Source organism: Papaver somniferum, unplaced genomic scaffold, assembly GCF_003573695.1.
Source record: "Papaver somniferum cultivar HN1 unplaced genomic scaffold, ASM357369v1 unplaced-scaffold_175, whole genome shotgun sequence".
Lineage (NCBI taxonomy): Eukaryota > Viridiplantae > Streptophyta > Magnoliopsida > Ranunculales > Papaveraceae > Papaver > Papaver somniferum.
Genome location: NW_020627152.1, coordinates 83,332 through 99,917, shown reverse-complemented (window position 1 = coordinate 99,917; position 16,586 = coordinate 83,332). Strand labels below are relative to the sequence as shown.

Sequence of the window (16,586 nt, the reverse complement as noted above, 5' to 3'; positions counted from 1 at the left end):
GATTAGAAATAATTAAGATCAACGGGAGACCATAATTAATAAAGTGAGACCAATGCTACTCATTAATTTTGCATCTTCATGGCTGTTGCAAGCACTCTGAGTCAACATGTAACTTTTTATGTCAAAACAAAAAAAGAAAAAATAAAAAGAAAAAAATAAAAAATAATTATGGGTCAGAAGAAGGTAACAAGACAATGTTACGGGACACTTGCAGGGTTTTAGTTTACAGGAGTAGATTTGGGGTCGTTAAAAGAAAATCTAAGTTTGGAAAATTACTCAAACACAACCGTTAACAACTCTATCTACAGGACTACTAGTTCATCATAAACGTTAGCTTCATGAACCAGACAGAAAGGGGTCAATGGAAGATGACTAACTCTAAGGACCGTTTTATCGGAAAAAATCAACTTTGTATACAAAGTTTTTGGCGTCATTTATTTTGTGGCCAATAATATATTAACTAACACATTTTCAGTTGATTAACCTTTGATTTTGGATTATATATTTTAGAAGACAAGTAAAGTTTGATAAATCTAAATACACAAACTTCAAATAGTTTCCAATCTGGGCATTTGCCTAAGCTGTTGTTTTATATTTTAACTGATTTTTTAGCGGCCAACAAGAATACTCTTTATTATGTTTTTTAAGTAGTGGATCACCTCTTGACTATATCTTGTGCCTGAATATATGTCCAAATATCACGATCACTTTTTGCCACTTGCAGTGGTACTTCTTCACATCGCACTTTTAAATCACTTTGTAGTACCCACTAATAAGCTTGAGTTTCTTAAGCTCGAAATCACATTGACAACACATTCATGTATAGGAAAAGAATTGCTTCTCGGTTCCTAATCTAAGTTTCAATTTTCTATGTTTTTTATTTTGAAAAACAGTTAGATATTAATTCAGGTGTGGCAGAAAAATAATAATTTAGCCCTCCATTTTGAAATCATGGTTACGCTACTCGGTGACACGATTGAAAGCATGAGTAGGCAAAACAACAATGCACCAGGTGTGTAAGTAACAAATTTAAGGGTTTTACCGAAGTGTTAATATCAAAAATTTCAGTTGTAAAATAAAGCCTTATAAATTAGTGTTTGGAGGCAGTAGTCAAACGGGAGCACTTGCCTCACCTAGCTGCATGCCATTATCTGAAAAATGATTTTGTAGACTCAAATACTTGAGCAGTTGTTGAACTACAAGTAACCTTCTCAAAGACCTACCGATGCACAAGTTCTCATAAATTGAGGTCTTTTTTGTAATAGTGCACATCATTTTCATGTGAAAATTCACCTACCTTAATCATGAAGTGAGGTCTTAAAGTCAATCTGGGGGCTTTTAAGCTCAGTTCTCCTGCACTAGGACCACTACGGAACAAAACAAGTTGTAAAGAGCTAAAGTCAAAATTTTGCATTTTTTGCGACAATAATACTCGCAATATTTCTGATGTCTATATATATATATATATGCTAGGAGCACCTACCTACCACCACCAACTACTACTAAGTTTACAGGTAAAGACATTCTGCATTTATTCGTTCAAAAATACTTTAATTTCTGATCTCTTAATTAAACTCTAGCTGACCGTTCTATTGATCCTACACTTTCTGTGATGATGTGCAGTGGAGAATGACGATTACATTGACTAAGATTTTATGCGAACCAAGCCATATGATGTGTACTCCTTGGACAAAAGACATGAGAAAAACAATATTCTAACATGCTTGAGTGCACGTCGACAACAAAAAGAAGTGTCCGATTCGCTATCCAGCCTCATAGAAATAAAACCCATCTGAATTATCCACTCATTGGAAACCTTTTGATGTCAATGGTTTTATCTAACTCAACCGCCGGTGCAAGTCATGTACATAGTGGGCGAAAAATTCTACGTCAGAAACGAAAGAAGGTAACTCCTGAACCGTAAACCGTGGCAATCCTGGAATTGAGATCATCTCTCCGTCCGGTACCGGTAATAATAGATACCCTTTAGCAGACCCCGGTATAGGTAATAATAGATACTTGTACACCAAGAGAAAAAAATAGCTTTAACCAAGTTGACTTTTTAGGTCACATTTGAACTCATGCCATAAATGAATCATAAAAAATTACATGCTTACCGGAGTATCATCATCTGAATTTTGTCTTCTCGCAATCAAATCAGCTAGTGTTTTCGATCCGAAGGTTGCAAAGCTTTCGAGATACTCTTCGGTGCTACTAGCTCCGGTCTCCCAACATCGGCGGTCCTATCTGTTGGACATTGTTTGGATGGTCCTTCCATGTAAGGGAAAATATTTGATGGAGTAGATTTGGATGGGGCATGGGAAACAAGTAGAAATCCGACATGTGTATGCTGGGAAGTTGGCATCCCGAGCGCAGCGGAACACAGGATCATAAAGGGCAATTGGTGATTTGAACCAAACATGAGAGAAATAATAAGAGAGACAGAAGATAAAGAAGCACACACAACCACAGCACAAGATATACGTGGATCACCTTTACAGGCTACATCCACGGCCAACACCACCAGAAAAACTTCCATTAAATCAAAGACCGTTACATGCCCTTTTCGAAACCCAAGACAAGACCAAAGAGTTAACAAGATATGCCCGAGAACACCATTGAAGAAACCATAGAAACCAACTCTCTAACCATTCTTCAAACCAAACTCATGTCTTCTCTTCTACATCTTCTTTACAGCTGCTAGTAACAAAGGAGAAACATGGAAACACTAGAAACTAGGTTTAGGGCAAAGCCCCAAACCCTAAACACTAGAACACCAAAATCCTCTCTCTGCAAGTTTTTCTCTCACACCGATATTGACCTTCACGGTAGCACACAATCCTCCCGAACAAAGAGACCAAAATTCTAAGTATAAGGATTTACCACTCTTCTAGGTTGGATTACCTCAAACCTACAATTCTAGTCCTATATATAGAGAACAAAAACTTGGCCACCAAATATTAGTATCCTAATAAGAACTAAACTCTTCCCTAAAATATTTCCTACTCCAATTAGGAAATCCACCCAATGTGCAATTGGGCCTAAGAAGAAAACCCATCATTTCCTAACAGTGTCAACAGTAATTTGAGGGTTTTTAATGAATAAATATTTTGATCTTATACTATCAAATTTACCCTTCTTTAAATTCTCCTAATTTAAGTAACCATATATAAATTATCTTAATGGTAATTTTAGTAACGTGATTTAATTTGTGAACTAAGGCTTAGTTTGGTTGCGGCTTTTATGAAAACACTTTTCTGATGTGCGTTGCTATGTTGTGTTGTGAGAAAAAAGCAGTTAAACGTTTGGTAAAATATTAACTAAAGTTAGAATTGATTAAAAAAGCAATCAAAGTGTGTTTGGTAAAATATCAGATTCAGACACTGTTGTTGTGACAAATGACAAAAACAGACATATCTCTCAAAATAGTTTTATTCAATTTTATTGGGTTTAAAAATAATTAATTTTTTTTTGCTATTAAATATAAATATATAAAATATTAAACTTACAAATTATTACTTTCTTTATGAATGTTAAAAAATAATATTTTACTTAACCACCTTTTAATATATAAATATATATATATATATATATATTTATATAATTTTTAAACAAAAAAATCAAACAAAAATTAATTATTTATTTAATAAAAAAGACACCACCGAAGGCATACAATTAGAAAAAGAAAAAAAAAAACAAGAAAAATTACAGGTCAAAGGTTGGAAGTCGGAAAACAATTTGCGCTCCAACACCTTTTTATTTAATATTTGTTTTTATTTTTATTTTTGACAAATTAAATGAAATGGTATCATAAAATAGTTTAGTTTTTAAAAATTGAGAAATTTGGGAAGTGGTTTGGATAAAAAGCACTTTGATATTTTTTTATCAAACACCAACGTCAAAAATTATTGACATATATAGGTTTTCAAAGTGCGTTTAGAAAAACAAAAACATTACCAAACCAGCCTAATATACTCGGTCTTCAAGTAGTTCTTTTAAAGAAAAAACGGAAAACATGTATTCATGTTAGTTATCTCTCTCCCCTCAATGGCTAAACAATCTTTGTATCAACCTTAGCATGTCCTCATAAATTCTTGTTTCATATGAGCTGATAACTCTCATGTTATATAATTATTTGAAGACTAAAATGATGGAGGAAATGCACAGACAAAATTAATGCTGTAATGATATCCTTGTGATGTTGTTCCACAGCATACAGGGAGATTTGAAGGGATGCATCATGGAGCAAGCAATTGTGCCTCAGCAATATAAATACGCACTGTTTCATATTAACAGTTTAAACACTAAATTGATCAAAATGAAAACTAAATATATTGAGAATGAAGCAACGTTATGTTCTTGTTTTAATCACAAAAATATGAAGAAAAAGATTCAACTCTATGTTTATTTTTTTTTCGAAGAGAAGGTTATATTAAAGAGAAAAAAGAGAACCAAGGATCAAACGAAGGTTAATACAACGAAATTACATACACATTAAAGTGTCCCAATTACTCCAAATTAAGCTAGGATCAACGTACTTAAAAGTATCGTTATCGCAAGACCATAAGACTTCCAATTGCTTAACCAAATAAATATTTTCTTGCACACTCTTGTGACGTTCTCCAAAAACTCTTTCGTTCCTTTCCTTCCACAAAATCCAACAAACCGCATAATGAAGGATTTGACAAACGTCCTTACCTCTCCCTTGCAACACATTGTTAGACCACGCTTCGAATAGCTGAATCAAAGTATTTAGAAGAGGTCAGGCTATCCTTAAGGATTTGATGAAATAATTCCAAATCTCAAAAGAGTACTTACAATGAATGAACATATGATTAGCTGACTCCCTGACGTCGTTGCATAGAACACAAAGTTCATTAAAAATGTTCACACCTCGATGTCGAAGCATATCCCTGGTAGGTAACGAATCATGAAAAGTATCCCAAATAATAAATTACCTTTCCAAAGGAATTTATCAAAACCGCACTCTTCAAGATTTCCTGATAGTCTTTCATAACACCTAGAGGTATTAAATTTTTCCATAATCACCAATTCATCGTCCTCTTCAACAAGCTGAGGGACATGATTTAGGTCACGCCTCAAAACATCTCATTCTAATTGCTCACTAGAATTTAGTGGTCTCTTAAAATCACAAACCCAACCTCCATTTTCTATCATGTCATAAATTGTTGCGTCCTTAGACTTCGCCGCCTTGTAAACAATAGGAAAAAGGTCTTGCAATTTCCCCCTATCTAGCCAACGATCCTTCCAAAAGCGGATACCTTTACCACTTTTTACCGTGAAAGTCGTCATGTTTTGAACCATCGTCACCATGTTAGTAACGTTCTTCCACAAACTCCTACCCTGGGTCTTATTATCCACATCAGGAATCAACAAATCACTATTATGAGAAAAATTTTCATTTACCATCTTTCTCCATTATGAGAAAATTACTCTAAGTTTATTCATGATCAAAGCATTATACATAAGAATTTTTTCCTCTACCGATGTCAAAATGGATCATCAATTCTTTCTCTTCAGTGAGTATTCCATCGATGAACATAGATGTCGTTGTATAGTCGATCGGTGAATTAGTTAAAAAATTTCAAAATAAAGTTGACAATGTCGACTTCCTACTTGTCTCCCACATCCCCATCTAAATTTCCCCCCATCAAGATATTTCTTGTCATGAAATTGGTTAAGACTTGATATTAATTCAGGTGTGGCAGAAAAAAATATCCAACTGTCTATTTTGATATCCTGGTTACCCTGTTGGGTGACACGTTGAAAGCATGAGGAGGCAAAACAACAATGCACTCGGTGTAAAAGTAACAAATCTAAGGGGTTTTATGAAGAATTTATTACTGGGGCTTCACCCAAATAGAATTTTGGGGGTTTAATGTGCTTTGGGTAGGCAAAATATGGATAACAGGAAATTTAAGTGATTAAAAAATGAGATATACCCTTTGTCGGTGAATCAATTTTAAAACCAAAACCTAATATAATAAAATTTATTAAATTCAAAAGTTAATCTTAAATCAAAACCAAAAATCAAAATGCATTCATTTTCTCTCTTCTTCTTTCCAAAAACACTCTCCAAAGCCTAATAATATCTCCCTCTCTTTTCCATTGATTTTTCAAGCAGCTTAACGTGATTCGATTCTACTCAAGCTGATTCTCAAAATGGCAACAAGATCAAGAGTGACAAGATATGTCCGATTGAACCCTGATTCTAAAACTTGGCAAGTTATTGATGTTCCTTTTAATGGAGATATGGTGAACCAATATATTCAAACACCTTCGAATCCTCCACAAATGGATCCTACCAGGTAAGAATCCAAAAACCCAGCAGTTATTTTACCATTAGATTGAAAAAATAGGTTCTATTGATGATTTTAGGGTTTTTAGAAATGGGTTTCTAAGACGATCACGGCTAGGATATCGTATCCTAGCCGTAATTTATGTATAACGGTTGGGACATCAAGAACTCCCAGGCGTTAATTTTGTAAAAATTCGAGATCCCAACCATGAGTTATTTTATACGGTGGTACTTTCCCAACCGTAAGTTTTCCTGTGTCTTCAAAAAAAACTTGGCTGATAAGTGCTTCGGCTAGGAATTTCCTCACATTTTTTAAGTGATTAAAAAAATCATATGTACCCTTTTACACGTCTTCACGATCTTCAGAATAATACTTGTATGTCTCAACATTCTTAGACTTTCTAGTTTAACTAAAACGAAGTTGGTTTCTAGTACATTTAATCAAGCGAATCTAATTGAGTTTTGACATTAAAATATGACAACCTTGACATACCAAAGCTTGGTGGGTTCAACCGAGCGATGCTCTAATAACTTTAATTATGACTATCTTTTTGGCGAACACGAAATATTCATAAAGTAGGTGATAACTAGTTTCTCAGATAAGTATAAGAATATAAAACACAGTTTGGCTCACTTAGCTTAGATAAAGAGTGGTCAAGATTTATCTAGGGAAAAGTTAAATCTATCTTCGTGGTTTGTTCAGCTTTAATATTAGCATAAATGAGTTATTAATTTGTGGTGTCTCATTAATTTCTAATAATGAATGGTTTATTAATTTTTCATTTCGCTTAATTAATATAATAAATATATATTCCATGAGTAAATAAAAATTATATCAATAGACATTATTAATGGTAGTTGAATAAGTAGGGGTGGTAGAAGCGGTGGAGGGTGTTAGTGAGGGGTGGATGCGGTTGAGTGGTATAGAAGGTAACATTAGTTATCGTGGAAGAAATAATGGCAACCGGTGATTTTTATGGTGGTGGATATCGGTGAGTAGTAGTGGATGATATTAGTTTTGTATTTTTACGACATCGATAACATTATATTGTGAAGATTTGTTTTTACCACGATTGACCAAGGAAGATACCAAATATTTCAAGCATTATAACAGATCATGTAATAACTAGTGAATGAATTAAGATGCGCACAAGCTCTGATTGTTCCTTTTCACATCTTTTTCGGTTTCTAAAAGTTTTTAATTCATTTTCTTACTTTCAATTTTTTGAGAAAATGATTGAATTTAATGTTCCAGTTTCAACTCATCTCGAATCCATTATTAGCTTTTATAACATACCAACGCTCGGGATTAGTGTTTGTTAGGCCTAAACCATACACCATTAATATTACTAAAGTTCAAGATTGCAAGAGGAAAGACCTATTAGCCCCAAAATCTCATCTTAGATGGGGCTTATTTTCCCAATTCATAGTTTAGTACAAATCTATCTTAAGTTGATTGATTGTGCACCAACTGAGTTTGAATCGAAGTTCTTCGATTAAATAATCAAGATTTAAAGTTACAATCATTATCTTCCTAAAGATAGCAAGATTAGGGCAGAGCATTTTGATAAAAGTTGACAATGTTATTACGACACATGTTATCTTGGACGATAATCATTTGCACCTAAATTAATTCTTCCAATAGTAGCAATTTTTGGTTTTATACATGGGATTGGAAAGACTCGTATGGATTTAGTGTGCCTCTAGATGGAAACCATTTTCTTGGCCTTCTTAATAACTTAATGATTGTTTTAGGATCAACCCATCCAATTATTTGTACCTTTTGTTTTAGGAAATCAACATGTGTCGTATAGGCTTTTCCATAATTTTGAAATGACTTTTGAATTATGTCCACATAGAAAAACACAAAAAACAAGATTGAAAAGTAAAGAAAAAAATGGTACATGACACAACTAATTACCATCAATGCTATTATAAGCTTTCTTGATCTTTAGCACGCTTATCCAACACTGTCCTTTTCATATATATCTTTCAGTCCCTCGAGGTTTTTGTATGATTATTAAGAAACACAACATCTCTTACACGAATTTCTCATATATTAAGTCGAAGTAGATAATCCTAATGATTTTGCAATCTTATAAGATTTTATGTTGTAGAATGACTTCATAATCAGCAATGCTATATATTTTGTGCTAGATGAAAGAAGCAATATCTGAAATGCGAAAGGGATATGTCAGTTTAGGAATCAAATTTTAAGAATATAAGAAAAAATTCAATGAGAGACAAAAATTAGGATCACCACATTGATTGGGTAATTCAGTAACAACGTAACTAAAAAGGAGAAAATATATAGAGGTACTGATAGTTTGATTTTGCGTATAAGAATTATAAAATATTTTGATTTTCTTTCTCAATTTTGTACTTCGCAAAGTATCAGGATGAAATGGATATGTTCTTCACTATTTTTATATCCAATGGTAGCATCACAAATATTTGATTGCAATGTTAAAAACCAACAGCCAGAGTAAGGAAGTTACTTCCACGTAAAACTTTCCATTTTTTTGAAAATATAATTGCGAATTTTAGTTTCCAAAACCGATATTTTTTCCACATGAGAAATTATATACATTAAACATGTTACTTGGATTAGCCACATGTACTTACAAGTTATTGATCTTTTTATTGTATTAGATTTAAAAACTTTTGATTTGCATTTGACAATTAGTCATATGAATGTAATACTAATTAATCATTAATTAATGACGATATCTTATGTTGTAATATGCATAATGAGAAAATGTTAGAAGTTTGAATTGCATCATTTACATTTTGAATTCCTGTTTCAATGGACGGTCTTCTGAAACCATGTTTAGACGTTTTAATTACAACATCCAATTTATATATCAATTCATTAGCGGTTTATAATGAGTATCACATCCTACTTCTACCACCTTTGAACTATATGGTGTGAAATTTTTGTGGCCTAATATGGAAATCCATAGGTGAGTTGTGTTAGTTCTTCGGATAACATAAGTGGCTTAAAGTTGGTTTCGGTTAAGTATTACTAATTCAGGCGTCAGAATGCTCCGTTTTTCGGGCTTCGCTTCAAAATTCAGGAGGATTTAACTAGCGATCCACTATTCACGATAAATAATCTTACATAATTATCCATAATTTTATACAATTGATACACCACCATTACCACTAATGATATTTTTACATAAGTAAAAATGTACAACAATAAATTTCTAGGAAGCTATCTATAATCCTCATGCAGAACGAGTAGCCATAAAATTTGTGTCCTCTTCGAGTAGCATTAGGTTCATCTAACCTACTCATGCACGATGCCCTTATGAATCATCATCCATTAAGACAATAATACTTCTTCACTCTAGTGCGATAGTGTAAGGACCCTCAAGCTCGTCAACGCTATTAGACCAGTCAAGACACGATTAGCCGCTAGTGAATCGATTAATTTAAAACAAACATTAATTAATAGACATTAATCAAATAATAATTTATATATGAAACTAGTATCGATGGATAGGTCTCGAAAAGTTATGCGAAATAGACTACTCGAATGTGTCATTCGAATTCCGGACGAAGAAGATATCATCAGATAAGTATCCTTAGACCGAACTGGCTTCCCTTATCCAAGCATGGGTGCCTTGGTATTTTCGTTGGGATTATCTTCACCAAGACGTGTCGATGAGAAACCATTTTCTATTTTCTATTTCTCTTTCTTTCTATTTTCTCATTCATTCTTCTTTCTTCTTTCTTTCTTTCGGTCGATTTCGTCGATGAATCTAGATTAATTTAATGTGAGTAATTCTTCAAAGTTAAGTAGTTAGTTATATGATGGGCAAGGTGACAGTGCTGATGCTGCTACCGATTGAGTTTTGAAAGAAGAAGAAAAGGTTAATTGTTATTAACAACGATCGATCTAAATAATGAACCAGTGGATTGAGGATCTCAAGGTAGGAGAGGCTTGTCATCAGAACAGGTGGGAACTCTTGTAACCCTTCTGTAATCATTAAGCTCTGTTCTTATCTACGAGCATGAGGTACACTTACTTCTTGTGAGCATTTATGTATGTAATCGGATGGGTATGTGGTGTGACATGCGATGATAGATTCTCCAAATGTTATATCTCGATGCTTGCTAATTGTTGTACGTATAATAAGATAAGCATTGAGTTATTTTCCCGCGAGGAATGTCTGTGGTCTCCCCACAGTTTCTCGCTAAGCTCTATTAGGCGAGATGTCGTGGCGAATATTATTACTTTTATTTTATATAATAAATTTCTGTCTCTAATAGGACGGGAGGCCGTTTGCGAATATTACCTATATAGCACGAGAGGTCGTAACAATATTATATTATATATTATTTGGGGAAATCATTCGTATGCATATCATACTTGATTGTTGTATGTTGATTATGCTCTGAAATGGCATCTTCTTATTTTCTTCCTTGAATGTCGTCTTTCGATATTACATTTTTACTTCAGAAGGGACGTGTCAATTGTTTTCCTTTATTGTTATACTTTAACTATTCTATGTTTTTTTAGAAGTATGTTAGTGATTACTTGAGGGTTATACTTTTCCTTTGGGCACCCTTTGGGATGATGTGCTCACTCTTTCCCACTTCAGTTTCATTAATCATAGGAAAAGGTGCGCCCGACGATATCCGTTTTTGTAGCTTAAAGTTTTAGCGAACTGAAGACGTTTGTTTACCTCTTTATGTATACATTCTTTCTTTCTTTGTTAAACATCACATTATTATATTTGTATCACTCGAGAGATCTTCATTAATGTTATATCAGAGCGTATGGGTTTGTTTTTGGGATTAGTTTATGTAACTGATATTCTTAAGATCATTAATCTAGATTTTGATGTTTTAAATTAGTAGTACTCTTATTAGCTAAGCAGGTGATTAGGTCGGGGTTTCACAGATAGCATGAGCATGTAAACCAACATGATCCGAAGATCTCGCTGGGATGCCATCCCATTCTTTCTTTCGTTTATGCTTGAACTGTTAACCGTTGAATTCAACTTATGTATCTAAAAAGTTTATCTCTTTACTCCTCTTTGATTTCTTTCACTATTTAGAATAATTCCTGAAAGGCATGCTGTTGGGTTATTCTTTTCTATTTTATAAAACAAGTCTAAATTATCAGGGACCATTTGAATTGCAGAACCTTAAGTGATTACATGCGCTAAGAAACATTCATATGTCATCATCAGGATGCTTGAGATCAAATGATGGAGCATGTTTATAGATTGAGGTGGAACCTTGAGCAATTTATTAAACCCCTGCAGGTTATAACGCTGCTTAATAAAACTATCACACTCAATTAATCAAGGGGTTGTATGTGCAATAGTTTGACTGAGAAAGGGAAGTCAGTCTTGCTTGCTCCTGAATTGCCGAGTGAGATGGTCATTAGATCCTGGATCTACTACTACTAGTATCAAGGTAAACTCTTCGTTTCTCTGAATTTTTTTTCAAAGGGGTTTCAGTGTAAGTTCATGTCCTATTTATTCTATTATTATTTAGAGTTCCTACAAATTTTGTTAGTGCTTATGCGTTTTATTGATGAGATGATAATAAAATGGACAATAATTTGAAGATCCTGAGCTTAAGATTAGGTTGTTAATTGTAATATGTTGTTGGTATTTGGCAGAAAACGAGTCTTTTACTTTTGACATGGTTTTTGGTTATTTAGTTTGGGTTTTCATATGCGTAATGTTAGAAATTTTTCGAGTTTTTTAGTTCATTATGAGATTGTGGCCAAGTATCATATTTGTTACTCATGGTTGGCGTTTTTTAATTTTAAGATAGAACACAGTGACCACTATGATGGCTGCAAAGTCTGATACAACAACGGCAACTCAGTCGCTTTATCCCCAAGAACTTCACTTTAATATTGACTCCCATGGTTTCCACTGATATTTTTGTGGTTAGTGTGAAAGCATAGCCATAGGTGAATCATGACAGAGCAGCAGCCTTGTGACTATGCAAGGCATATCAATTGTTCATGAATTTGGTCTACCAACACTAGCTACAATTGAATTGAGAAATCCTTAGCCTGGAAATGCTATTATGAATTTCATAACCTCGTGTGGCAATGATAAAAACAGAATATCATGTACCCAGTAAAATATAACAAATACTCTGTATAGAAAATTATCAAGTCACTTGAGCTTAAGATTAGGTTGTTAGGTGATGGATGTGTAGGATTTGTTGTTGTTTGATTAGTATTTTTCTTTGGAAAAACGATGCTTAACATTATCTGGAATCATCTGAATTGCAGATGTTACACTCAAGAAACTCTAGGACAGGACATAGCATGCCAAGGATTTTGCAAACAACTCAAAGTCATAGGAAGATTACAGTTTTGTTACTTTTGTATTCTTATGCAGTTGCTTCTTTGACGTAGGTTTTATGGTGAGTTCCTCTTGATTTTAACAAATTTACACTGAAATGAATATCATTACACATTAGTGATGTGTATGCAGGTATCGTTTTAGCATAATGGTAAACCAGCAGCCATTATGTGGGAATAAATCTGGCGAGAACGAAATAGTCATATATATTCGAAGGAAAAAGAAAATCTCCTTTTCAAGTTGCAATCCAAGTTAAAGCTAACCTCATCTCTTGGACTTCTGCCTTCCACAAACCCTTTGATTACAAATTTTCTCGAGTGGTTTTGGAATCTGGATGCACTACCTTACTAGTAGATGGTGACACCATTTATTGGATCATCAGTCTTGGTTGTACTCAATTTTCTTTTCTTTTGTTGGTACTCGATTTTTCCGAATGATTTCTGAAAAACCATTCGGATTGCCTTCATCAATTCACTAAAATCTTTCTAATTTAATCCATTAAAATTTCTTTGTAATTAATTTCATCACATCTCTTATTTTGCTCGATATTATTCTATTAATTTTCTTAGATCACGACATCATGGAGTAGGTTTGGTCATTGGTCCAGCCATGGGAGGCTATCTGGATAAAAAAAATCTTAGTCAGAGACTTAGAGCCGCGGGGTTTTGTGACAATTAATTGGGGTTAATTAATTCGTGTGCATGCCTTTTGGCCTCTATGAATGCCAAATCCTAGGACCAGCAAACCTATCAACTGCATGCAGGACAAAGAAAGAGCCTTAGAGATTCATTTTCCTATGTGTAGTTCCTTCAGCTTCTCGTAGGGTTCAGGAACAACATAATTTCGCATCATCTGATGGGGGAAAACTTCGATGTTGGCTCAGCAAAAACTTCGATTTTGACTTTGATTCGGATTTAAAAAAAGTGACATTCAAAATTTCTTTCCCCATTTCAATGGTACGCGATTGACTGCTTTCATTGAACTACAAACACTGGAATCCACTTCTTTAACATACTTGACACTTGGTAGGAAGTTAAATTCGTTGATGGCATAAATTTTTGGGCCATGGAACCACCATGCAACCTCATGGCATGGTTTTAATGCAATATATTCCTTAAGATAAAGACATCAACACAGTGAAAGACAAAAATAGATGTAGGTCAGATCAGATGTCTTCCACTCCCACCGACTAAACCTTGGCTAAACAAGTTAACGAGATTACATGCATGAACCTTAACCTGCTAGCGCCCAATCGTAGTAAATACGGATAACCCCACTCAAACAAACATTATTACTAGTTCAAAGCATAAACCATTTCAAGAAAAGCTACTCTGTTTTTATTTCTTTTTCTTTTTTCTTTAGAGAATTTTTATATCAAAGGGGTATGCAATGCATGTGCTCCTACCGAACACCTCCTCACCCACATTTCACCATTCTTTTTAAGCCCGCTGAACTTCACCTCGCTTGCACCATCCCACCTTCGGATATAATAACACGATAGCTCCGTGTCTCCACTCTAGGTTGCTGTTAGAGTCAAATTTTCGAAAAACATATGAACTCTTCAAATAAATCTCGATTCACACCAAAACTTCAATAAGACTCGAACTTTTGAACTTAACTTTCAAATCAGAAACTGTTCATTTTTTTGGCAATCAAATAGTTTTTACGTGTAATGTAACAAAAAAAAATAACCGCACATTTTGAACCAAAAAATTATGCTTTATATTTTGAGCCGATAAAATCTTTGAAGGGAGAAGGAAATGTAAAGCTTGACTGAAAGACTCCATTGTTGTATGGTCCACCATAGTTCATGGTGGTTCATATTTTTCCTTTAACGTATTTGCTTACAAAAATACATAACTAACACTGTTTATTAGAAGTAGAAAAATTACAAATGCAGTGAGCTGGATGGATTGAAACCTTCAACCTAGTAATCATGCAATGAGCTAGATGGAGTATAAGAATTCATCCTTTTTGATTAATTGTTCCTGCCTCAAAAAGTGTATCTATACTTGCTCTTTCTTATATGCTGAATTCTGAGACATTTCTGTAGGTAAGCAAGGCGACTAATTATTGTTGGCGAGCTCCATTGTTGTAGATTTCCATCTGGCAGCATCACCTTTGTTGCGCTCTTTCCAAATATCTGAAAAAGCAGAAGAAGGAGGTGAATAAGAAGAAGAAGCAGGGGGAGATGGCCATCATCAGGATCATTAGCTTGTTATTGAGGATCATGCAGATCATCTTTTCCTGTTGTGCTCTTGGTTTCTTGACCACGGCGAAGGAGGAGTACGACTTTGTAGCCTTCAGGTAATATCTTTGCCGAGTTTCTAAACCTGCCACCTGATTTGCTATTTTAGAGATGCATATAATTTGATGCATAATTTATCATTCTCTCCTGACTATATATCTCTACTAAATATTCTGTTGTAATTTATTTAAATGATGAGTTGATTCAGATTTGATCTTTCATTTTATTGATGCGGGTATTTACTGATATGTGAAACATCGTATGAATGAGTCTATGTAAGGGTTGATCATGTTTTCTATTTTGTTTGAGTTTATGGATTAATTATTAATGGATGTAAATTGATCACTTTTCTAGGTTTTAGATATGAAATTTTGGAAGTTTTGGCATTTAAGATGGTAAAATTGTATATATTAGTTGCTATTGATGATTAAATTAAATTGAAATTGACTGTTTTTGAACTGACTTAGAGGTGACCTGTTCAGTTTATACCCTAAACCGATAATATTCAAACCAAAAAAAAAAAAAAAGGTAAGAAAATTAGGTAACCCACGAGCTGACCCTGACCAGGACTATCTGCCCTAACCTAGCTTGTTAAAGGCAACGGTCCTTGGGGGCCGGGTTTAGGCGGACCAAGATAGGGTCAACCCTTGGGTTCCAACCCTAATTGCCGGGTTTAATTCCTGCCTTTATACTGTTGTATTCATGTTTTCTTTATACAGATTCATTGTAACAGATTTATACCGAGTCATTTAGTGTGATCCATGTATCTAATTAATGGCTCTGTATTATTTACATTCATGTTTGCTTTATGTAACTGTCATGTAACAGCTTTTTACTGATGATAATGAGCTTGATGGTGCCCTGGAGCTTGACCTTGGCATTTGCACAAGGATACTCTGATCTTACCGGCTACCCACTTCTTCGGCCAAGAATAATAAGATTGGCCATTATTATTGGAGATGCGGTAAACATACTTACCTCAGTAAAGTTTAAATACTACTTCAGTAATTTGATTGCTTTGGTTAATAACTTAACAAAATTACTTGCAGATCCTCTCTTTTCTCTCTCTAGCAGCGGCCTGCTCAGCTGCAGCCATCATCAGCTATTTACCACTTCTGAAGGGAGCTAGCAGCTACAAATTTGCGGCGATGTGGGCATTTTTCACCTGGATTTCCACAGGCGCTTCAGCTCTTCTCTGTCTCTGGATATTTCTTTCAGTGTGATTATCATTTTTCAGCTTTTCAAGCCTTTTTAAATCACAAACTCTTATTAAATTCTTGTTTGAAAATTCTTATCAAAGTTCAGGTAGGCATGACTTGACATATTATTTATAAATATTGTTGCCAATGGCCTCGTTTGACAAAATTTATGATTATCTATTTATGATTATGATTTTAAGATAATCATTTTTATAATAAATTTTCACAAACGCCTTTCTCAAATAATTGATTATCTTTGAAAAATGCTCTTGAAAAGGAGTGGAAAACACAATGATCTAGAATTTTTTTCCAAGTTCCCGAGTGTTTTTTTAACTATCACTTGATGGTTGATAGAAAATAAGAAGAAAAAATAATTGATTATAATAATTTTTAAACAACTTTTTTCCGTTTCTGAAAATAATGGATTTTTTCAATTATGATGCTACCAAACACATACATCATCCATTATGAATAAT

The 16,586-nt window shown here is 34.0% G+C and overlaps 1 protein-coding gene across 1 annotated transcript; it reads left to right on the top strand.

Moving 5' to 3' along the window:
• The first annotated feature begins 14,665 nt into the window (after positions 1 to 14,665).
• On the top strand, positions 14,666 to 16,314 carry LOC113337716 (CASP-like protein 5C1). Its single transcript, XM_026583313.1, has 3 exons — positions 14,666 to 14,970; positions 15,740 to 15,875; positions 15,961 to 16,314. The coding sequence occupies exons 1-3, from the start codon at positions 14,855 to 14,857 to the stop codon at positions 16,132 to 16,134; spliced, it is 426 nt and encodes a 141-aa protein (XP_026439098.1). The 5' UTR covers positions 14,666 to 14,854; the 3' UTR covers positions 16,135 to 16,314.
• The last annotated feature ends 272 nt before the right edge of the window (positions 16,315 to 16,586 follow it).